The 24,477-nt window shown below is 39.9% G+C and overlaps 1 protein-coding gene across 2 annotated transcripts in view; it reads right to left on the bottom strand.

The window, feature by feature from the left end:
- Window positions 1-9,244: 9,244 nt before the first annotated feature.
- Window positions 9,245-24,477, bottom strand: part of LOC140735410 (lysosomal dipeptide transporter MFSD1-like) — a 51,434-nt gene continuing 36,201 nt past the window's right edge. For both annotated transcript variants that reach the window (XM_073060445.1, XM_073060447.1), the window contains 2 exons: window positions 21,339-21,450; window positions 9,245-10,271 (listed from right to left, as the gene is read on the bottom strand). In XM_073060445.1, the coding sequence (XP_072916546.1) occupies window positions 10,164-10,271; window positions 21,339-21,450 (220 nt within the window). In that variant the 3' untranslated portion in view covers window positions 9,245-10,163. The remainder of the gene's footprint in view (window positions 10,272-21,338; window positions 21,451-24,477) is intronic.

Raw genomic sequence — 24,477 nt, 5'->3', positions numbered from 1 at the left:
GAAGGTCTCTTGAAGCAATATATAGATAAGCCTACAGGAGGAGAGGCTGTACTTGATTTGGTATTGGGAATTGAACCTGGTCAGGTGTCAGACCTCTCAGTGGGAGAGCATTTTGGAGATAGCTATCATAATTCTATCTCCTTTACCATAGCATTGGAGAGAGATAGGAACAGACAAGTTAGAAAAGCGTTTAATTAGAGTAAGGGGAATTATGAGGCTATTAGGTAGGAAATTGGTAGCTTAAATTGGAAACAGATGTTCTCAGGGAAAAGTACGGACGAATTGTGGCAAATGTTCATGGAATATGTGTGTGGAGTTCTGCATAGGTACAGTCCAATGAGACATGGTAGGGTACAGGAACCATGGTTGTACAAAGGCTGTAATAAATCTATTCAAGAGGAAAAGAAAAGCGTAGAAAAGGTTCAGAGAGCTAGGTAATGTTAGAGATCTAGAAGATTATAAGGCTAGCAGGAAGGAGCTTAAGAAGGAAATTAGGAGAGCCAGAAGGGGCCATGAGAAGGACTTGGCGGGCAGGATTAAGGAAAACCCCAAGTCATTCTACAAGTATGTGAAGAGCAGGAGGATAAGACGTGAAAGAATAGGACCTATTAAGTGTGATAGTGGGAAAGTGTGAATGGAACCAGAGGAAATAGCAGAGGTATTTAATGAATACTTTGCTTCAGTTTTCACTATGGTAAAGGATCTGGTGATAGTAGAGTTGACTTGCAGCAGACTGAAAAGCTTGAGCATGTAGATATTAAGAAAGAGGATGTGCTAGAGCTTTTGGAAAGCATCAAGTTGGATAAGTAGCTGGGCCCAGGTGAGATATACCCCAGGCTACTGTGGGAGGCGAGGGAGAAGATTGCTGAGCCTCTGACGATGATCTTTGCATCATCAACGGGGACGGGAGAGGTTCCGGAGGATTGGAGGGTTGCGAATGTTGTTCCTTCTTTCAAGAAAGGGAATAGGAAATTATAGTCCAGTGAGTCTTACCTCGGTGGTTGGTAAGTTGATGGAGAAGATCCTGAGAGGCAGGATTTATGAGCATTTGGAGAAGTATGATATGATTAGGAATAGTCAGCATGGCTTAGTCAAGGGCAGGTCGTGCCTTGCAAGCCTGATTGAATTTTTTGAGGATGTGACTAAAAACATTGATGAAGGAAGAGCAGTAGATGTAGTGTATATGGATTTTAGTAAGGCATTTGATAAGGTACCCCATGCAAGGCTCCTTGAGAAAGTAAGGAGGCATGGGATCCAAGGGGACATTGCTTTGTGGATCCAGAACAGGCTTGCCCACAGAAGGCAAATAGTGATTGTAGACGGTTCATACTCTGCGTGGAGGATGGTCACCAGTGGAGTGCTTCAGGGATCTGTTCTGGAACACTTAATCTTTGTGATTTTTATAAATGACCTAGATGAGGAAGTGGAGGGATGGGTTAGTAATTTTGCTGATGACACTAAAGTTGGAGGTGTTGTGGATAGTGTGGAGGGCTGTCTGAGGTTACAGCGGGACATGGCAGAATATAGTATTAATGGTAAGACTCTTGGCAGTGTGAAAGATCAGAGGGATCTTGGGGTCTAAGTCCATAAGACGTTCAAAGCAGCTGTGCAGGTTGACTCTGTGGTTAAGAAGGCATATGATGTATTGACCTTCGTCAATCATGGAATTGAATTTAGGAGCAGAGAGGTAATGTTGCAGTTATGTAGGACCCTGGTCAGACGTCACTTGGAGTAATGTGCTCAGTTCTCATCACGTCTCTACAGGAAGGATGTGGAAACCATAGAAAGGGTGCAGAGGAGATTTACAAGGATGTTGCATGGATTGGGGAGCATGCCTTATGAAAACAGGTTGAGTGAACTTGGCCTTTTCTCCTTGGAGCGATGCAGGATGAGAGGTGACCTGATAGAGGTGTATAAGATGATGAGAGGCATTGATCATGTGGATAGTCAGATGCTTTTTCCCAGGGCTGAAATGGTTGGCACAAGAAGAGATAGGTTTAAGGTGCTTTGGAGTAGGTACAGAGGAGATGTCAGGGTTAAGTTTTTTACTCAGAGTGGTGAGTGCATGGAATGGGCTGCTGGCAACACTGGTGGAGGTGGATACGATAGGGTCTTTTAAGAGACTTTTGGATAGGTACATGGAGCTTAGAAAAATAGAGGGCTACAGGTAAGCCTAATAATTTCTAGGGTAGGGAGATGTTTGGCACAACTTTGTGGGCTGAAGGGCCTGTATTGTGCTATAGGTTTTCTATTAAATATACATAAAGACTTATCCATGCTAGAATCTCTCCTGTAATATAATGGGTCTTAACATTTAGTTGCTTTCTGTTGTGTTTTAAAACTGCTTAATCCTGTAACTTTCCACTAATTTTTGCTCTGTTATATGCCTTGTTTTTGGCTTTCATGTTGGCTTTGACGTCTCTTGTTAGTATGGTTGTGTCATCGTACCTTTAGAATACTCCTTCCTATTTGGGATGTATACATCCTGTGCCTCAAGAATTGTTCCAGAAATTCCTGCCATTGCTGCTCTGCCGTCATCCCTGCCAGTGGTCATTTCCAATCAATTCTGGCCAATTCCTCTCTCGTGCCTCTGTAACTCCCTTTTCTCCACTGTAATACTTATACATCTCACCTTAGCTTCTCCTTCTCAAATTTTAGGGTAAATTTGATCACCTTGCTCCTTATCACACTTATAACACTTGCTCCTAAGGATTATTTTACCTTAAGCTCTCTGAATTCAAGTTCATTACACACACCCAATCCAAAATAGTTGAATCCCTCGTGGGGTCAAACCTGAGATGCTCTAAACATCTATTGTGTAGGAGGTCTAGAAATTCCCCTTGTTGGAATCCAGCACCAAACTGATTTTTCCCAACCTACCTGTATATTGAAACCCCCATGACGATTGCATTATTGCCCTAATGTCATGCATGTTCTATCTCCCATTGTAATTCGTAGACCACATCCTTATTACTGTTTGGGGGTTCTGTATACAATTTCTATCAGGGTCTTTTTACCTTTGCAGTTTGTTAGCTCTAACCACAATGATTCAACACTTTCCAACCCAATGTCAGCTCTTTCTAATGATTTAATTCAGTTTTTTTTACCAACAGAGCAACATAACTTCCTCTGCCTTCTTGCTTGTCCTTATGATACAATGTATATCCTCGGACATTAAGCTCCCAGCTACAATCTTCTTTCAGTCATGATTTAGTGATGCCTACAACATCATCCTTGCCAATCTGTAACTGTGCTACAAGTTCATCTACCTAATTCTATATACTGTGTGCATTCACGTACAACACCTTCTGTCCTCTATCAAACGTTGCAACTCATCCTGTTGACTGCAACTTTCTCCTATCAACTGCCCCTCCTCACTACAAATTGCCTCTATTTGTAAATCAGCTAGCTCATCTTCATCTGCCTGTCCTACAATATTTCTTGCATTGAATTATACGAAGCTCACGACACGAATCTTACCATGCTCAACCTTTTCATTCATAACTTTGCCTGAAGTCTTACAGATATCTGGCTCCGCAACCTCTCCACTAACTGTTCTGGCACTCTGGTTCCCATCCCCTGCAACTCTTGTTTGATTGCCACTGTTCAGCATTAACAAACCTTCCCAATAGGGTATTAGTCCCCATCAAGTTCAGGTGCAAACTGTCCGTTCTGTCCAGGTCCCACCTTCCCTGGAAGAGTGCCCAATGATCCAAATATCTTATGCCCTTCCTCCTACACCAACTCCTTAGCCATGTGTTAAACTATGTAATCTTCCTATTTCTGGCCTCACTGGCACAAGGCATGGGTAGCAATCTTGGGATCACAGCCCTTCAGGCCCTGCCCTTTAACTTAGCACCTATCTCTCTGAATTCCCCATGCAGAACCTGGTCACTCATCCTTCTCATGTCATTAGAACCTACATGGACCGAGATCTCTGGCTGTTCACCCTCCCACTTAAGAATGCTGGGATTTCCCAGACCCTGGAAGCTGGGAGGCAAAATACCATCTGGAAATCTCTCTCACTCACAGAACCTCGTGTCCGTTCCTCTACCCAACAAATCCTCAATCACTAAATGTGCCTTTTCTCCCCACCCCTCCCTACCGTTCTGAATCGCAGAGCCTGACTCAGAGCCAGAGACATGACCACTACAACCATCCTGTTATGTCAACCCCCTCTCCCCCAACAGTATCCAAAGTGATATAGCTGTTTGGGTATGCAAAATTATTTCCCATGGTAGGGGATTCTAGGACAAGAGGGCTCGACTTCAGGATTGAAAGACATCCCTTTAGAACTGAGATGTGGAGAAATTAAGTTGTAAATCAAGTCAAGAAGAAAAGAAGCTTATGAAAGGTTAAAATAAAACTAGGTAATGTTTGAGATCTAGAAAATTATAAGGCTAGCAGGAAGGAACTTAAGAATGAAATTAGGAGAGCCAGAAGGGGCCATGAGAAGGCCTTGGTGAGCAGGATTAAGGACAACCCCAAGGAATTCTACAAGTATGTGAAGAGCAAGAGGATAAGACGTGAGAGAATAGGACCAATCAAGTGTGACAGCGAAAAAGTGTGTATGGAACTGGAGGAGATAGCAGAGGGACTAAATGAGTACTTTGCTTCAGTATTCACTGTGGAAAAGGATCTTAATGATTGTAGGGATGACTTACAGTGGACTGAAAAGCTTGAGCATTTTAACCTTACAAAAGAGGATGTGCTGGAGCTTTTGGAAAGCATCAAGTTGGATAAGTCACCGGGACCGGACAAGATGTGCCCTAGACTACTGTGGGAGGCGAGGGAGGAGATTGCTGAGCCTCTGGCGATGATCTTTGCATCATCAATGGGGACAGGAGAGATTTTGGAGGACTGGAAGGTTGTGGATGTTGTTCCATTATTCAAGAAAGTGAGTAGAGATAGCCCAGGCAATTATAGACCAGTGAGTCTTACCTCACTGGTTGGTAAGTTGATGGAGAAGATCCTGAGAGGCAGGATTTATGAATATTTGGAGAGGCATAATATGATTTGGAATAGTCAGCATGTCTTTGTGAAAGGTAGGTTGTACCTTACGAGCCTGATTGAATATTTTGAGGATGTGACTAAACACATTGTTGAAGATAGAGCAGTAGATGTAGTGTACATAGATTTTGGCAAGGCATTTGACAAGGTACCCCACATAAGGCTTTTGAGAAAGTATGAAGGCATGGGATCTAAGGGGACATTGCTTTGTGGATCCAGAACTGGCTTGCCCACAGAAGGCAAAGTGTGGTTGTAAATGGATCATATTCTGCATGGAAGTCAGTCACCAGTGGAGTGTCTCAGGGATCTGTTCTGGGACCCCGGCTCTTTGTGATTTTTATCAATCACCTGGATGAAGAAGTGGATGAATGGGTTAGTAAATTTGCTGATGACACAGAGGCTGGGGGTGTTGTGGATAGTGTGGAGGGCTGTCAGAGGTTATAGCGGGACCTTGATAGAATGCAGAACTGGGCTGAGAAGTGGCAGATGGAGTTCAACCCAGATAAGTGTCAGATGGTTCATTTTGGTAGGTCAAATATGATGGCAGAATATAGTATTAACGGTAAGGCTCTTGGCAGTGTGGAGGATCAGAGGGATCTTGGGGTCTGAGTCCATAGGACACTCAAAGCTGCTGCACAGGTTGACTCTGTGGTTAAGAAAGTATGTGGTGCGTTGGCCTTTATCAATCGTGGGATTGAATTTAGGAGTGAAGGGGTAATGTTGCAGCTATATAGAACCCTGGTCAGTACTGTGCTCAGTTCTGGTCACCTCACTACAGGAAGGATGTGGAAACCATAGAAGATGCAGAAGAGACTTGCAAGGATGTTGCCTGGATTGGGGAGCATGTCTTATGAGAATAGGTTGCGTGAACTCGGCCTTTTCTCCTTGGAGCGACGTTGTATGAGAGGTGACCTGATAGAGGTGTATAAGATGACAAGAGGCATTGATCATGTGGATAGTCAGTGGCATTTTCTCCAGGACTGGAATGGCTAGCATGAGAGGACACAGTTTTAGGGTGCTTTGAAGTAGGTATAGAGGAGAAGTCAGGGGTAAGTTTTTTACACAGAGAGTAGTGAGTGTATGGAATGGGCTGCCGGCAATGGAGGTGGAGGCAGATTCAATAGGGTCTTTTAAGAGACTCCTGGACAGGTATATGGAGCTCAGAAAAATAGAGGGCTGTGGATAACCCTAGATAATTTCTAAGGTAAGGATATGTTTGGCACAGATTTGTGGGCTGAAGGGCCTGTATTGTGCTGTAGATTTTTTATGTTTGTATGTTTCTAAATTACTTTAGTCAGAGGGTGGTAAGTCTGTGGAATTTGTTGCTATGAGCGGCTGTGGAGGCCAAGTGAGTAGGTGTATTTAAGGCAGAGATAGATAGGTTCTTGGTTAGCCAGGGCATCAAAGGGTATGGGGTGAAAGCAGGGGAGTGGGGATGACTGCAAAAGTTGGGTCAGCCCATGATTGAATTGGCCGAATGGTCTTATGTTGCTGATGGGGATGGCCACAGGGGTACTCTGCACTGGTTCTTTTTAACCTCTTTCCTTTTCCTGACTGTCACCCAGTTTCCTGTGTCCTGCACCTTGGGTGTATCCACCTCTCTATCACCCATTCAGTTGAATGATTCGGAGTTCATTTGGTTCCAGTTCCAGTTCCAATTTCTTAACGTGGACTGTTAGAACCTGCAACTGGATGCACTTCGCGGTTCTGGTCGTCAGGGATGCTGGATGTCTCCCTGCCTTCCCACATCTCGCAGAAGAACCATTCCACTCTCCTGCCTGGCATCTCTACTGTCCTAGCTGAGCAGATATAAAGAAGGAAAGGAAAAATAATCTAACCTTGAGGTTTTCCTTTTTAAACCTTCTCTGACTCTAGCCTCTCTTTGCTGAAGCCTCAAAGAGCTAAATTCTCAAGATCACCTATCTGACTCAGTCCATTAAGATGCCGGCCGCTGCCCTTGCCCCTGCCTATCTTTAATTTTCTCTTGCTAATCAATCCCAATCGTGGACTGGTTGCTGGTTAACGCTCTATTTCACTGAAGTGACCCGCTGCTCCCTTTTCTGTGGTCCTGAGTGAAACTCCCCCCTCTCAAAACTTCTGATGTTCGGATTCGTCGCTGGTCAAAGCTTGTTGTTATGTTGTGGGTATAATATCAAAGAGAATTAATAACAATAGTGCATGTTATTTTGCTAAGCAATCGTATCAGGATATATAAACAATGCACAATTCGCCACATACTTATTGTAACAAGCAATAAAATATGAATATTTTGCTTTATACTAGAAGAAAATACATGGATCAGTCTCCCCCAGGGATTCCACAATAGCCTAGCCATTTCTTCTTAAACTTCTCACAAAGTAGAGACAATGTACCTTTGTCATGATTACATCCATGGCGCTAGCCCCAGGTTACATCCACCAAGATGGACGGGGTTGAATTTGAAGGGCTTTCTCTAAGAGATTCTTCATGTGCAGCTGGCTCCTCAGTCCCACCATACACAGCCTTTGTTATGACAGCGAGGAGTAGGAGGATGAAATCTGGTCCATCTCCTTCTGGAATATACATTTACCAAGAAGCTCTGGAAATGTATGCAGTGGTCATTGGCGAGGTTCATCTTACATAGTTGTGCGAATACAGGACTCTGTGCTCTCTGTTCTGTACTCTTGCCACATCCGCACACTGAGGTAAACATCAAATGCCCCTGTGATTAACTCAATGAAGAAAACACTTTGTCCTTCATCCAGTGTCCACAGTGCGAGGTTGTAGGGACAGTTTATTCAGGTGTGCATAGGTTCTCTCTGCTGTCCTGTTCAAAGGTTTATATAGTATTGTTGACCATAATACTCTGATCCACATTCTCCAGTATTCCAAGCTGTCATTGCCAACTTTGGCCAGTCTCTCAATCTCTTATGTGGAACAGGAAGAGGCGCTGAGTATGTTCGAACAGTACGCAGTGGGATTAAGCAAGAATAGATTATTGCTTGGTTCAATATGACCCAGCCCAGGGGTTTCTCTGAGGAAAAATGGCTTTATCTGAGAAGCAGCAGGAGACAAGGATTTGGAGCTGCCAGATGCCCCTGTTACCAATGGACATGTGGCATGACACTTGAAACATCAGCCCAAACATGATTACCCACTGGTCCTGAATCAGCACCATCCCCAAGGATAGGAATGAGGTAAGTTTGGTTCACAAACAAGAGAAAATCTGCAGATGCTGGAAATCCAAGCAACACACACAAAATGCAGGAGGAACTCAGCAGGCCAGGCAGAGTATATTTGACATTTTGGGTCAAGACCTAACATCAGGACCAAGTTATGTTTGGTTTCCTGCTCCTATGGAAGGAAGTGAGGTATGAATGTTACTGAAGCATGATCTCACTAGCATTCCACTTGGCCTTTGATCACTGGACAATAGTAATACCTACATCAGGCTGCTGTTTATTGATTACAGCTCAGCGTCTTACACCACCATACCTCAGTTCTAATCAACAAGCTGCAAAACCTGGGCTTCTGTACCTCCTTCTGCAACTGGATCCTTGACCTCCTCATTGGGAGACTACAGTCTGTGTGGATCAGAAATAACATCTCCTCCCCGCTGACAAATCAATGTTGGTACACTTCAAGGATGCATACTTAGCCCACTGCTCTACTCTGTCTAATCCCACGACTATGTAGCTAGGCATAGCTCAAACAACATCTGTAAATTTGCCACTGACACAACTATTGTTGGCAGAAGTTCAGATGGTGATGAGGAGGTGTACTGGAGTGAGACAGATCAGCTGGTTGAGTGGTGCCGCAACAACTTTGCACTCAACAGTAAGTCCAAGGAATAGACTGTGGACTTCAGGAAGGGGAAGTTGAGGGAACACACACCAGTCCTCATCGAGGGATCAGAAGTGGAAGGAGTGAACAGTTTCAAGCTTTTGGGTGTTGACATCTCTGAGGATCTATCCTGGGTCCAACATATTGTTGCAATTACAAAGAAGGCACTTCAGTGGCTACATTTCAATGGGAGTTTGAGGAAACTCAGTATGTCACATTTGTTGCTGTGCTTCAAGAGATACCAATAATTGTACACTATTTCAATGAGAAACAAAAAGCAGCCATGAAAATGATTGCTTTCTCAGCTAAAGACAAAATGGTCTCCAAGATAAGGACACATCAGCAGACCATAAACTAAAGGATGCCCATTAACAAAATGAAGGTAGAAATTAAGGATTCCGAAGTTGACGAATTTTATGATCAAACCAACATATATATTGGCAATTCTATAATTTCAGTTTAATATTGACTTACAACCATGATTACATAGATTGACCAAACCGCTCATAAAACCATCCAAGTAATAATGTTTATCTTGTGTAAAATCTAGTACACTCTTGAATTAGAAAAATATATCCAAACAGATATGCACATACAGTTCTCTCTAACTTGCATAAAACTATGCTTCTCTTAAATCAAAGTAGTGAGAGTGACACCATATAACCACTGAAAGCAAATATACTTTAAACGTAGTGTCTAAGACTTCTGAAGTATTAAGCCTATGTCATGACGTTGCAAATTTGCCTGACAAGTCCTATAGGAATGTAAAATATTTTCTTTTGCAAATATATGTGCATCAATCCCAAGAGTGAGTTCAGAACAGGGGAACAGAAATTCTCAGCTTTTATTCCTTGACAACAATCAAAAGATTATCTGTAATCTTACAGCAAGATCCCTTGTCTCTGCAGAAATTGCAACAAATAAATTACCCATAAGCTACAAATGTTGTAAAAGTTGACTAACACCTGAGAGCAGGTTATATCATTTGCTGAAAATTATTACAGCACCATAGGCATTATAAGACTTATTTAAAATGTCCCAAACTGGGATAGTGGTGGAGTCAAATTTATTAGGGACATTTAAGAGACTCTTGAATAGGCACATGGGTTGAAAAAAAATCGGAGGACTATGTGGGAGGGAGGAGTTAGAATAATCTTTGAGTTGTTAAAAGGTCGGCACAACTTCGTGGGCCATGGGAACTGTACCATTCTAGGATCAGCTTTGAAATGACACATGAGAATTGATTATACTGGGAGAATCACACTTCAATAACAGAAAATAAACCAGTTAATATGGAGAATTGTCCATTTTCTCTCTTAAACCCAAAGAGCTCAGTTGTCATTGTCTCTGTCTCTTGACAGAGGAAATATCTCTGCTGCTGCTTTGTTTTTCCTTTTTGTAGCCTCAAGCTGCTTGGTGGTTTTGTTCAATGTGTTACCCTGAAAGGAAAGATAGAAAGAAATACCAATGTTAATTGACAGCTGTTGATACAGGAAGACTTATGTGATCCAGGAGAGGAAGTGCCCCATATTGTAGATGTAAGACTGGCAGTACATTTGCCAACAACTGCCTTCTGGGAAATCACCTTTGTACTTGTCACCAAAGAGTTAAAAGGTTTTAGGTAAGAATAGGCTTTAATTAAACACAACCGAAAGCACTTTGATTATGGAGTATACTGAAAGTTATTGCAAAAGTAAAACAAGATGTGCTGCAATGATCATGACAGGTCATTCCTTGGTAATGCAGCGTGAGGTTTAAAAAGAAACCAGGTGCTTAGAAGATTTTTCGATGGGCTGCAATCATAACAATCTATTAGGCATTTGGCAGGGACCAATAAAGAGAAGTGAATTGTAACAGGAACGGCAATTGTGTGAGTGGGCGGTGTTAATTGTGATTAGGCTTGGGCAAGAGCAGATCTTTTGGAAAACACAGGCAGAGGTTCGAAGTAAGTTGGCTCTAAGTTTCTTTTCTCTGCCAGTATATAGCTAATCCACTGAGAATGGGTCCAGAGTTAATGGTATGTTCCCTGTGCGAGATGCGAGAAATTTGGGAGACCTCAATTCTCCATGATAACTGTACAGTATCTGCACAAAGTGCACTGAGCTACAGACTCCGCCTTCCGCCTGTGGACATGTAAGTCAGTTTCTTTCTGTCCGCCTTTAATCCCTCCCTTTCCCCACTTGAACTTTGAGATTTTAACTTTATTCAGTCAGATCCTGCAGACTGACAGTTATAATTATTTCTAACATAAGAAGCACCAGAAGAAATCCAGAAACAGGCAACGGTAACTTTAAAAAAGCTGACGAGACTTCAGAGGAGCCACCCTGGGAAATGGATTAGAGTCTCAAATCAGCTATATCATTGCTGAATTAACTCAACTAAAAGAAAGATTTCTCCCCCTGAGGAAAAAATTGACTCTTTGAGTCTTGATCTTAAAGAGGTTGGTCGTAATACGGCTGATATTTCTTCTCGTTTGGAAAAGGCTCAACAACGGCTCGTTGATTTAGAGGCTCGCTCTCGTCGGAACAATATTCGAATTGTTGGATTAAAAGAGAAATCAGAATCTGTCGACACACTGGATTATTTTGCTAAAATGTTTCAATCTTTATTTCCGGAGGCTTGCCTACAAACTGCCGGAGATTGAAATGGCTCACAGAGTTGGTGCTTTAAAATCCTCGGATCAAGGTAAAAACAGGCATGTCCTTGTGCGTTTTCTTCGTGTTAGAGATAAAGACCACATTATTAAACTTGCAAGAAAACAAAGGTTGTTTCAATTTCAAAGCTCTGAGATTCTCTTCTTCGAAGATTTTCCACGTGAAATTTTTCAGAAACGTTCTGGATTCGCTGCTGTAATGCGTACGGTTTATCAAAGACAGTTGCATCCATCTCTTCAATACCCAGCTAAATTAGGGCTTTTCGTCAAAAATTCTGGGGTTTGTATTTATGAGGACCCAGAGTTTTATTAATTCTCTCCCTGACGAGTCTGGAGTCTGAAGTCTGAAGTTTGAATGATTTACTACTGTTTGATTGTCTCGCGACATAAGGAGTGATTAATAAATCAGAAGATTTGATGGGTATAAAAAGTGTTTACCTTAAAATGTACCTTTATCTCTGAAATAGACTGGTTTGGATGGTTTTAACCTCAGAAGACATAGCGAGAGAACTGTCAAAAGACTAGATAACTTTGAACCATCTAGAATTTTTTTTTCTGTTTGCAGCATTTAAATGAACTAATTGCTTTTTTGCTTTGTATGCTTTTGCTCAGGACTTGTAAGTAATTATCTGGGTTTCTTTACATTTTCAAGATAGATTTGATAATTTTAAAATGGCAACACACACAAAATGCTGGTGGAACACAGCAGGCCAGGCAGCATCTATAGGGAGAAGCGCTGTTGACGTTTCGGGTCAAGACCTTTCGTCAGAAATGTCGCCAGCACTTCTCCCTATAGATGCTGCCTGGCCTGCTATGTTCCACCAGCATTTTGTGTGTGTTGTTTGAATTTCCAGCATCTGCAGATTTCCTCATGTTTGCATTTTAAGATGGCGATTGATTTTCTTCTGAGCAAATATTTCAAGATTTTTTTTTGGACATGTTTTTTTTCCTTGTATAATGTTATGAAGGTTATTTTCAAAACTGAAGGTGGTTTCTAATAACTGTTCTTTTCAACTCAAATGTAATGAGCTGTATGTCGACTGTAATGAGATATATATCTAGGAGAGGAAGGCAGAGATTACTCTTTTCATTTTTACCTTCTATTCAGGCAGGTGGAGTTTATAATTGCTTTTCATACATTCTTTTGGGTTTGCATCGATCGATATTGACTTATTTCTGGGCTTTATAGGTTGGGTGGGTTTTTTCCTTTTTTCTTTTCTTATTTTTTATCCACATTATGGAATTCCGGAGCGTACGCAAATTATTATTATTGTTGTTTATCACCGCCATTCTCGACTACCTTATCCTGACATGCATCTAACTACTTTTTTAGATATAAAGTTTCATGATGATATTTAAACAGTTAAATGTTTTAAGTTGGAACATCCATGGTTGGAATAATCCTATTAAGCGTAAGAAAACATTTAAAACTATTAACTGATTCCAACCTGATATAATCTTTGCACAAGAGATCAGGTTATGTGATAAAAATCTCTAGTGATAGAGAATATTCCTTTTTCTCAAATGTTCATAATAAATATTCGAGAATCGACTATTTTATAGTCGACCCTGGACTTCTATTTAATGTTCAGAAATGTGAATATGATGCAATTGTTATCTCTGATCATGCTCCCTTAAATCTGAACTGAAAGATGTTGCTTCTACAAGTCCACTTTGGCATTTTCCAGAATATTCGTTACAAAGCTCAGAATTTGTTGAGTTTATTGAAAGTCAGATAAAAGAGTTTTTTCTCTTTAATATTACAGGAAACATCTCAAAGTTAGTACTTTGGGATACATTAAAAGTTTATTTACGTGGTCAGATTATTTTATATATAGCTAAGCTGAAGGAACAGACAAGAATGGAATTAGATAAAATTTCTAAACAAATTAAAGATTTGGATAACATCAATGCAACCTCTCCAAATGTTGATTTGTTTAAAAGAAGAGTGGAATTACAATCACAGTATAATTTATTACTAACTTATCCTATTGAAGGATATTTGCTTAAATTGAAAAGTCAGTTTTATATTTTTGGGGATAAAAATAATAGGCTCTTAGCTTCCCAATTAAGGGCAGCTAGAGCTAAAAGACAAATTTTAAAGATTCGTAAAGATAATGGAGATATAGTAAGTAATCGTGAAGACATTAATAATGTTTTTCAGGATTTTTATTCTGATCTTTATAAATATCAATTTCCTGCAGATTCCTCCAAAATGAAGGCTTTTTACATAAGATTAAATTTCCTCAAATTACTGTTGAAGATCAACAGATGCTTGATGCTCCAATTACTGAGCATGAAATTCAGAAAGCTATGTTGTCCATGCAATCGGGTAAAGCTCCTGGACTTGATGGTTATTTGGTAGGGTTTTACAAAAAATTTTATAAATTACTTTCTCTGTATCTTTTGGAAATATTTCATGAATCCTTTGAGAAGGGTAATTTACCTCCTTTTTATGAAGCTTCTGTTTCCTTAATCCTTAAGAAAGATAAAGATCCTACTGAATGTTCATCATAGACCTATTTTGTCATTAAATGTGGATGCAAAAATTCTTTCTAAGGTGATGGCTAACCGTTTGGAAATTTTTAAACTAAAATCATCTCTATGGATCAAACAGGCATTATTAAAGGCTGTTACTCTTTCTCCAATGTTCGGAGATAGATGAACATTATATATTCATCACTATCTAAGATACCCCAATGTGTTATTTCTCTTGATGCAGTAAAGGCATTGATAGAATTGAATGGACATATCTGTTTAAGGTATTAGAAAAATTTGGCTTTGGTAATAATTTCAATAGGTGGATTCAAATGATCTATAAGAATCCTCTTGCTTCTGTTATTACTAATAATCTCAGGTCTCCTTTATTTCCCTTTCACGAGGTACTAGACAGAGATGTCCATTAAGCCCTTTATTATTTAATCTTGTACTGGAGCCTTTGACTATAATACTCCGTGACACTAAAAATATTCATGGTATCACTATAAATGGGACCACACATAAGATTTCTCTTTACCCAGATGATCTTTTTGTTTATATTTCGAACCCTGAAAAATCTATTCCTAATCTCTTGGAAATACTAAATGACTTTGGAAAATTTTCAGGATATAAACTTAAATAAAAGTGAATTGTTTCCATTAAATGCTCCTGTTTTTATATACAATGATATTCCATTTAGAATTGTTAGTTCTTTTAAATATTTAGGTATTATAATTACTAAAAAAATATAAAGATCTTTATAAAGCTAATGTAGTTCTTTTAATGGACTCTATGAAACAATTATTTTCTAGATGGAACACAATTGTGCTTTCTTTAATAGGTCATATCCCTGCCGTGAAAATGATGACTTTACCTAGATTTTTATATATTTTTCAAAATATACCTATCTTTTTAACTAAAATTTTTTTGATCAAATTGACTCAATTATTTTGTCCTTTATTTGGAATAATAAAAGACCAAGAATTAATAAGTATCATTTATAAAAACCTAAAAAAGATGGTGGACTTGCACTTTCTAATCTAAGATTGTATTATTGAGCTGTTAATATTCGAAATTATGCTTTTGGCTATATTTGGCTCGATAAGAGACAAAACCCAGCTTGGATTGATTTGGAATTAAAAGCTATCAAACAATTTCATTTAACCTCATTATTAGGAGCTTCATTACCTTTACAACTCTCTAAAATTCCAAATTTAAACCTCTACCCTGTTACTAAACAGTCCTTACGGATTTGGTTTCAGTTTCGCAATTTTAAAAATTTTAAACAATTTAAATTGTCTAGCTGTTTATATCGAAATTGTTTTATTTAAACCTTCAATAACCAATCCCATTTTTCTCTTGTGGAGAAATAAGGGGATCTGTTTTTTTTGCAGTTTTACTTTGTGATGGTCGATTGATGACTTTTGAAGAGTTAATTAGCAAATATTCTCTCATATACACTTTCTGCAATATCTTCAGGTTAGACATTTTTTACAAAAATACTTATGTAAGTTTCCATATATGCAAGAATCTGATTTGTTGGATACCATTTTGAATATGAATCCTTTAGTAAGAGGTTTCATTGGTAGAATTTATAATTTATTTTTACTACAGAAAGATAACCTCTCACTAAAGATTAAACAAGATTGGGAGAGAGAACTTAGTATGACCTTTGTTAATGAAGATTGGTTGCGAGTTCTGAAAATGGTCAATTCTTCTTCAATATGTGCCAATCACTGTTTAATTCAATTTAAAATTGTTCAACGTTATTATTTAACAAAGGAGAGACTATCCAGAACATTTCCTAACATAGACAATTATTGTGATAGGTGCAAAACTGAAGTAGCCACTTTGTCACATGTGTTCTGGTCATGTTCTTCATTAAAATCTTTCTGGAAATCTTTATTTTCTACAATTTCTAAAGCTCTGAAAATTAATTTACAACCTAATACATTGACTGTTCTATTTGGAATAGTTCTGCATCATATTCAGGGTATTTCATCTTCAGACCAACATGCAATTGCATTTGTTACATTGTTGGCAAGAAGGGCTATTGAAATGGAAAGATACCTCTGTCCCTACATTAATTCAATGGTTTTCTCAAATAATGTTATGTCTTAGTTTGGAAAGAATTAGAAGTAGAACTGTTGATCCTCGATTCGATTTTGAGAGAAGATGGGGCTCTTTTGCCAAACATTATCATTTAATTTGAATTAATTTATATGGTTTCCTTCCAATTTTATTTTATATAAATGTAAATTGGCAGTTGATGATTCTTCTTCTTTATTTATATATATATATATATATATATATATATATATATATATATATATATATATATATATATATATATATATATATATATATACGATGGTAAGACATATTGCTCCAGGAGTTGATTCCTAATGGGTTATTCTTTTTTTTTCTTTGTTTTTAGTTAGTTGGGGTTCTCTTTTTTTCCTTTTCTATATAAAATAAATTTTTTTCATTTTTTGGTAAGTTTTTTTTCTTCAGCTTTATTAATTGTATAAATATCAACTTGTTGAAGTCTTGTATCATTTTGTAGCTGTAGAAGATTATGTATCAATAAAAAGGTTTCAAAAATGAAAGTGCACTGAGCTACAGCTCTTGGAGTCTGTGTAGAGGAACTGGAGCTGCATCTGGATGACTTTCAACTCGTACAGGAAAATGAAGAGTTGATAGATAGGAGATACTTGGTGGTAGTCACCCCTTCGTTGCAGGAGGCAGGTACCTGGGTGACTTGTCAAGACAGGGAAATGAAATGGGCAGCCAGTATTCACTGGAATTTAGAAGAACAAGGAGTGACCTCATTCAAAGCTATTGAAAGCTGAAAGGCCATGATAGAGTGGATGTAGAGAGGATGTTTCCTGTGGTAGAAAAGTCTAAGACCAGAGGATAAGGCCTCAGAATAGAGGGGCATCCTTTTAAAAAGGAGATGAGGAGGAATTTCCTCAGCCAGTGAGTGGTGAATCTGTGGAATTCTTTGCCACTGGCAGCTGTATGTATGTATAAGTCTCTATGTATATTTAAGACAGAGGTTGATAGCTTCTTGATTGGTCCGAGCATGAAGGGATACAGGAGAAAGACAGGAGATCGGGGCTGAGAGGGAAAATGGATCAGCCATGATGAAATAGTGGACTAGACTCGAAGGGTCAAATGACCTACTTCTGCTGCTCTATCTTATGGTCTGACATTCTCACATTTCTGGCATTCTGCTAGTGTCTTCCATAGTGAAGACTAATATAAAAAAGCATATTAGGTTCATCCGCCATTTTTTGTCTCTGACTACTACCCCTCTAGCATCATTTTCCAGCAGTCCAATATCCACTTTTGTCTCTCTTTTACTCTTTATACATCTGAAAATTTGTTTTTTATTCTCCTTTTCTTTTATTGGCAAGCTTATTTTTGAATTCCATCTTTACCTTAATGACTTTTTAGTTGCCTTCTGTTGATTTTTTTAAAACTTTCCTACTACTCTACCTTCCAATTACTTTTTGCTCTATGGCTTTTATGTTGGCTTTGACTTCCCTTGGTTGTGTCATTTACCTTAAATAAAAAACTCTTCCACTTTGGGATGTAAAGATTATATGCCTTTCAAATTGCTTCTAGAAATTCCAGAGATTGCTGTTGTGCCGTCATTCCTGTCAGTGTTCTTTTCCAATCAATCCTGGCCAACTCCTCCCTCATGCCTCTGTAATTCCTTTTACTCCACTGTAATACTGATACATCTGACTTTAGCTTCTCCTTCTCAAATTGCAGGGTGAATTTGATCATATTATGATCACTTTCCCCAAGGGTACTTTTATCTTAAACTCACTAATTAATTCCAGTTTCTTTGCACAACACTTAATCTAGAATAGGGGATCCCCTAGTGGGCTTCTACAATAGTTGATATCCTAGTTGGCTCAACCACAAACTGCTCTAAAAAGCCATCTTGTTGGCATTATTGAAATTCCCTTTCCTCGATTCCCGCATCTACCTGATTTTCCAAATCTACCTGCATATTGAAATCCCTGTAACTATTTGTAACATTGCCCTTTTGGCATTCATTTTCTATCTCACATTGGAACATGCAGATCACATCTGTACATAACTCCCATCAGGGTCTTTTTACCCTTGCAGTTCCTTAGCTCTAACCACAACGATTCAACACATTCTGACCCTATACCACCTCTTTCTAATGATTTAATTTCATTTTTTCCAACAGAGCCACCCACCCCCTCAGCCTTCCTCCCTGTCCTTTCGATGCAATGTGTAACCTTGGACATTAAGCTCCCAGCTATAATCTTCTTTCAGCCATGATTCAGTAATGCCTACGTCACACTTGCCAATCTGTAACTGTGCTACAATTCCAACGACCTTATTTCGTATACTGCGCAATTTCAAACATAACACCTTTAGTCCTGTTCTGACTTTTTTCAATTTTGTCTGCCTTTTACTTTGCAACTCATCCTGTCGACTGCAATTTTGCCCTATCATCAACCTCTCCTCACTTCATATTGCCTCTGTTTGGAAACCAACCACCTCATCTTCACACTATCACTTTGGTTCCCATCCCCCTTTCGAATTAGTTTAAACTCACCTGAAGAACTCCAGTCTTCCTGCCCACAAGGATATTAGACCCCTTTGGGTTCAGGTGTAATCCATCCCTTTTGTACAGGTCATACCTTCCTCAGAAGTGATCCCAGTGATCCATAAATCTGAAACCCTGCCCCTTGCACCAGTTCCTCAGCCACACATTCACCTGCCAAACCATCCTATTCTTACCCTCACTGGCACTTGGCACAAGCTGCAATCCAGAGATTACTATCCTGAAGGTCCTGTTACTCAGTTTTCTACCTAGCTCCCTAAAATCTCTCTTCAGGATCTCCTCACCTTGTCTACCCAAGTCAATGGTGCCAGTATCTACCAAGACCTCTGGCTGCTCACCCTCAACCTTGAGATTGCCATGGACACGATCCAGGGAGGCAACACAACATCCAGGTGTCTCTCTCATGCTCACAGAACCTTGTCTCTGTTCTTCTGACTAAGGAATCTCCTATAAGCTCTGGAGTCCTCTTCACCTCTCTGCTCTTCTGAGCCACAGCACCAGACTCAGTGCCAGCGAGTCGGTCACTGCAGCTCCCCCCGGTAGGTCGTCCCCCTCAGTAGATTCTGAAGTTGTATACTTAGTATTGAGGGGAACAGCCGGAGGTATACTCTGCACTGGCTGTGCATTTTCCCTCCTTCTCCTGACAGTCACCCAGTTACTTATCTCCTGCAAGATAGGTGTAACTACCTTCCCATAGCTCCTGTCTACCACCTCCTCATGCTCCCATATGAGACGCAGCTCAGTGCACCTGGTGCAGATGTGCTCATCTGGGAGACTAGAGGTCTCCCAGACTTCCCACATCCCACACACAGTACAAAACACTGTCCCAGGCATTCTCACTATACCATGCACTAATAGATGAGGAATGAACAAATAAGAACAGAGAAAAAGTAACTTGCAAGACAATCTAGCTCACCCAAGCCTGACCTTGCTGAAGGCTGATGAGCCAAAGCCACTCTAAAGGCAGGCACACTCACAAGAACGGCCGCACCGCTTGCATTTTTATTATTCTTATTGGCCCTTCATAATTAATCCTTCTTGCTAATTAGTCGGTCCTCAATGCAGAGGAACTGACGTGAAACTCTGCCTTCAAAACCTCTATCACCATTCTAGTTCAAAATTAGCTCATGTTATGCATCCCTGGTGTGGATTGTCCAAATCAGAAAACAGGCTTAAAGCTCTGCTTTTTAAATCTTGAGCATGGACCTGACTGAAAGGTAGCTCATTTAACACAGTCTCTTGCTGACTGGTCACTCCTAAAACCAGAAAATCTGTGCGAACCTCTGCCTGATTGCGTCCCTGATTTAAAAAGTAGTTCTTTTTACGCACCCCTGGTGTGGATTGTCCAACTCAGAGCATAAGTGAGTGTCATTGCTATTACTAAGGTAAGCATGGAAAGCTGAAACATCTGAAGGTAGGTATGTCACCTGCTCCAGTTGGATTACATCTCAGTGTTCTGAAAGAGGTAGCTGAAGTGGTGCTGGGACGGCTTCTTTTCATGCTGGATATCAATGATTTGGTTGAAAGAACTGATGGCTTTGTGGCCAGTTTTATGGACAACACAAAGATCGGTGGAGGGGCTGGTGGTGTTGGGGAAGCAGGGAGACTGCAGAAGGACTAAGATGGATTTGGCAAATGGGCATAGAAGTGGCCAATGGAATACAGTGTAAGGAAGTGCGTGAGCATGTATTTTGGTAGAAGGAATAAAGGCATGGACTATTCTCTAAAAGCAGAGAAAATTTTAAAAATCAGTAGATTTGTGAGTCCTCATGCAGGATTCCCTAAATATTAGCTTGCAGGTTGAGATGGTGGTAAGGAAAGCAAATATAATGTTACCATTCATTTCGAGAAGACAACAATACAAGAGCAAGGATGTAATGCTGAGGCTTTGTCAGGCACTGGTGAGGCCTCAATAGGAGTATTGTGAGCAGTTTTGGACCCCTTATCTAAGAAAAAGTGGAGAGGATCCAGAGGAGGTTCACAAGAATGATCCCAGGAGTGAAAGGGTTAACATCTGAGATGCACTTTATTCCTCCGGTGCTGTACTCTCAAGAGTTTTGAAGAATGAGGGGCAATCTCTTTGAACCTATCGACTATTGAAAGGCCTAGAGAGAATGGAAGTGGAGAGGATGTTTCGTATAATGGAGGAATCTAGGACCAGGTGGCACAGTCTCAAAATAGAGAGACTTCCATTTTGAACAGAGATGAGGATACATTTTAAAACTAGATGGTCGTGAATCTCTGGCATTCATTGCCACAGATGGCTGTGCAGGCCAAGTCATTGGGTATATTTAAGGTAGAGGTTGATGCGTTGTTGATCAGGGTGTCAAAGTTAACGGGAAGAAGGCAGGAGAATAGGTTTGAGAGGGATAATAAATCAGCCATGATGGAATGATGGAGCAGGTTCGAAGGGTCAAATGGCCCCATTCTACGCCTGTGTCTCTTGGTCTAAATATCACATGAGTTTAGCTTAAAATAAGTGAGAAAGGGAATAACAGTGAGGAAATAAAGGCTAAGGGAGAAAAAAGTGATGTAAAAAGAAGGCAAACATTTTATAAACAGAATATTTGATTATTGGTAAGATACAGAACAGACACTTGTGGGCTGCCCCCAGACATCCTCAGCCTGTTTTGGCTGTTAACACAATGGATGCATTTTACTGTATGTTTTGAGGTATATGTGATAAATAAATAAATATGAATCAGTATCTGAAGCTGAATACTTCACTCCATTTAACTCTTTGCCTTAAAGTGAGACCCTTACCTGTTTTGTGTCCACTATATTGAGAATGATGGAAGTGCTGAAACAGCAGATGGTGTTGGCCAGCATGAAGATCAACGTCCACTGCCAGCGCCACACTGGGATCTTTGGATCACTGCGGGTCAAACACCGAGTGTTACTTGCGGAGAATGGAGTAAAGGAAAAACCATTCCTCTAGTACTTTGAAAATGCAAGTGTTCAAAGAGACAGCAATCAGCATTCAGGGTGACTGGACAAGATGTTAAAACATTAATCTCCATTTCAGAAAAACCTGGTCATGAACTCAACAATCCATTTTCCTGAATTCCATACTGATTTTCCTATTTGGGAATAAGAAAACATTTTAAAATGTTAAGAAATGAATCTTACAGCCTTTATTTTCCACCCTCACTCTTCCCCAACAGAAGAGCATAGCTTTGTACTATGTTCTCTCTTTGACTTATAATCTTCAAACCCCCATATTGATCCCTCACTTTCCAGATTGTCACACTTGCATATTCTGTCATTCTACCCACAATGACCCAATTCCAGAGATCCTTCAGGTATCTCACTCAGTCAGAGATCTCTATCCAATTGCCAGTCCTTTTGGACTGCAAAGCCTTGGGGAAATTGGACCTTAAAAGTGAATATCACCTACTGATTCACAGGTCAGGAAAATGAACTGCCACTGTTGGCTTCATAGATCAAAGGGCTTTCCTCGCCCCTCTATTAATGCAAAGGAGATCAAAAGGTTGGCCATTCCGTAATCCAGATCTGTAGAGCAATCAATCTAGCCTTTTATTCTGCTTCAGAATTAAGTTTTTATTTCTTTGTCATATGTGATAGAAGAATGGAAGGCTATGTAGAAGGGAAGGGTTAGATTGATCTCAGAGTAGGTTAGATACCGCACACCATCATGGGCTAAAGGTCTTCTAATGTACTGTATAAGGAAGTAAGCAAGATTGTTACAGAAACATAATGTGCTCTTGGAGAAAACCTAAGATTTCTCATGTAACCGACAGTATGCGGTTCAACTTAAACGTAATTAAGCACTAAACAGAACAGAATACGTATAAAGTAGATAAACCCACGAGAAGTTGTATAGATGAGAAAGTCATTCTGCTAAGCATAAAAAAAATTGAGAGCACAGAAGTGGGAGAATTATGTCCCCTTTAATAAATCATGTAACAAGTGCAAAGAGCAAACATTTTGCCAAGAAATACCACAAAGAACCATCTGGACACAGACAACCAGAGCAGTTGATAAGGAACCCGCAACAGATGATTTTCTTGTCAGTGTTGTCAATGCTTTTGGTTGGTGAAAGATGTCTTCCAATTAATGTTAGTAAATTGTAATCGTCTTTCAAAAAACATTGGACTCAGGCATGGTGCCAGAGGAGTGGAAAATTGCAAATATCACCCCATTCTTTAAGAAAGGAGGCAGACAGCATAAGGAAATTATACACCAATTAGCTTGACTTCAGTGGTTGGGAAGATGTTAGAGTCAATTGTTAAGGACAAGGTTATGGAGTACTTGCTTGACACATGACAAGATAGGACAAAGTCAGCATGGTTTCCATAAGCAAAAATCTTGCCTGACGAACCTGATGGAATGCTTTGAGGAGATTACAAGTAGGATTGATAAAGGGGATGCAGTGGATGTTGTATATTTCAATTTCAGAAAGCCACACATCAGGCTGCTGATCAAGTTAAGAGACCATGGTATTACAGGAAACACAGGAGACCTGTGTAATTCCATTTCACTTACACAAAAAAGCAAATAAAGGTTTAATTTTGTACACATTAGAACCACTTCAGCTTGAGGTTGAAGAGTATGGTGTGGCCACTCTGGGTCATTGATTTTATTCAAAATTACAATGTAAATATTTCCTGCAGGACACCGCCAAAGCCGTTGGTAACTTGACCGTGTTCAGGGAGTAACTGAACTGTACAGCCATACAGTATACACTTCACGGCTTGATCACCGGTCTTTGTGAATTATATTACAATTGCTGTCAGAGAAGCCAGGATACAAAGGAGAAGGGAGAAAGACAAATCATGGGATATTACTCATGTTCAGTATTGATTGCTTAGATGACTCAGGTACAGTGGCATGCAAAAGTTTGGGCACCCCTGGTCAAAATTTCTGTTACTGTAAATAGTTGAGTGAGTAGTTGATGAACTGATCTCCAAAAGTCATAAAGTTAAAGATGAAACATTCTTTTCAATATTTTAAGTAAGATTAGTGTATTATTTTTGTTTTGTATGCCTTTAGGGTGAAAAAAAGGAAAGGAGCACCATGCAAAAGTTTGGGCACCCCAAAAGATTTGAGCTCTCAGATAACTTTTACCAAGATCTCAGACCTTAATTAGCTTGTTAGGGCTATGGCTTGTTCACATTCATCATTAGGATAGGCCAGGTGATGCAAATTTCAAAGCTTTATAAATACCCTGACTCCTCAAACCTTGTCCCAACAATCAGCAGCCACGGGCTCCTCTAAGCAGCTGCCTAGCACTCTGAAAATTAAAATAAATGATGCCCACAAAGCAGGAGAAACCTATAAGAAGATAGCAAAGAGTTTTCAGGTAGCCGTTTCCTCAGTTCGTATGTAATTAAGAAATGGCAGTTAACAGGAATGGTGGAGGTCAAGTTGAGGTCTGGAAGGCCAAAAAAACTTTCCGAGAGAACTGCTCGTAGAACTGCTAGAAAGGCAGATCAAAAACCCCATTTGACTGCAAAAGACATGCAGGAAGATTTAGCAGACTCTGGAGTGGCGGTGCACTGTTCTACTGTGCAGTGACACCTGCACAAATATGACCTTCATGGAAGAGTCATCAGAAGAAATCCTTTTCTGCATCCTCCCCACAAAATTCAGTGTCAGAAGTTTGCAATGGAACATGTAAGCAAACCTGATGCATTTTAGAAACAAGTCCTGTGGACTGATGAAGTTAAAATAGAACTTTTTGGCTGCAGTGAATATGTTTGGAGAAAAAAGGGTGCAGAATTTCATGGAAAAAATACCTCTGCACCTGTTAAGCATGGGGGTGGATCAATCATGCTTTGGGCTTGTGTTGCAGCCAGTGGGACAGGGAGCATTTCACTGGTAGAGGGAAGAATGAATTCAATTAAATACCAGCAAATTCTGGAAGTAAACATCACACCAT

This window comes from Hemitrygon akajei, chromosome 11 (genome assembly GCF_048418815.1).
Source record: "Hemitrygon akajei chromosome 11, sHemAka1.3, whole genome shotgun sequence".
NCBI classification, from domain to species: Eukaryota; Metazoa; Chordata; class Chondrichthyes; order Myliobatiformes; family Dasyatidae; genus Hemitrygon; species Hemitrygon akajei.
The sequence above is the reverse complement of the archived record's forward strand: the minus strand, read 5'-3'. Positions and strand labels throughout refer to the sequence as shown.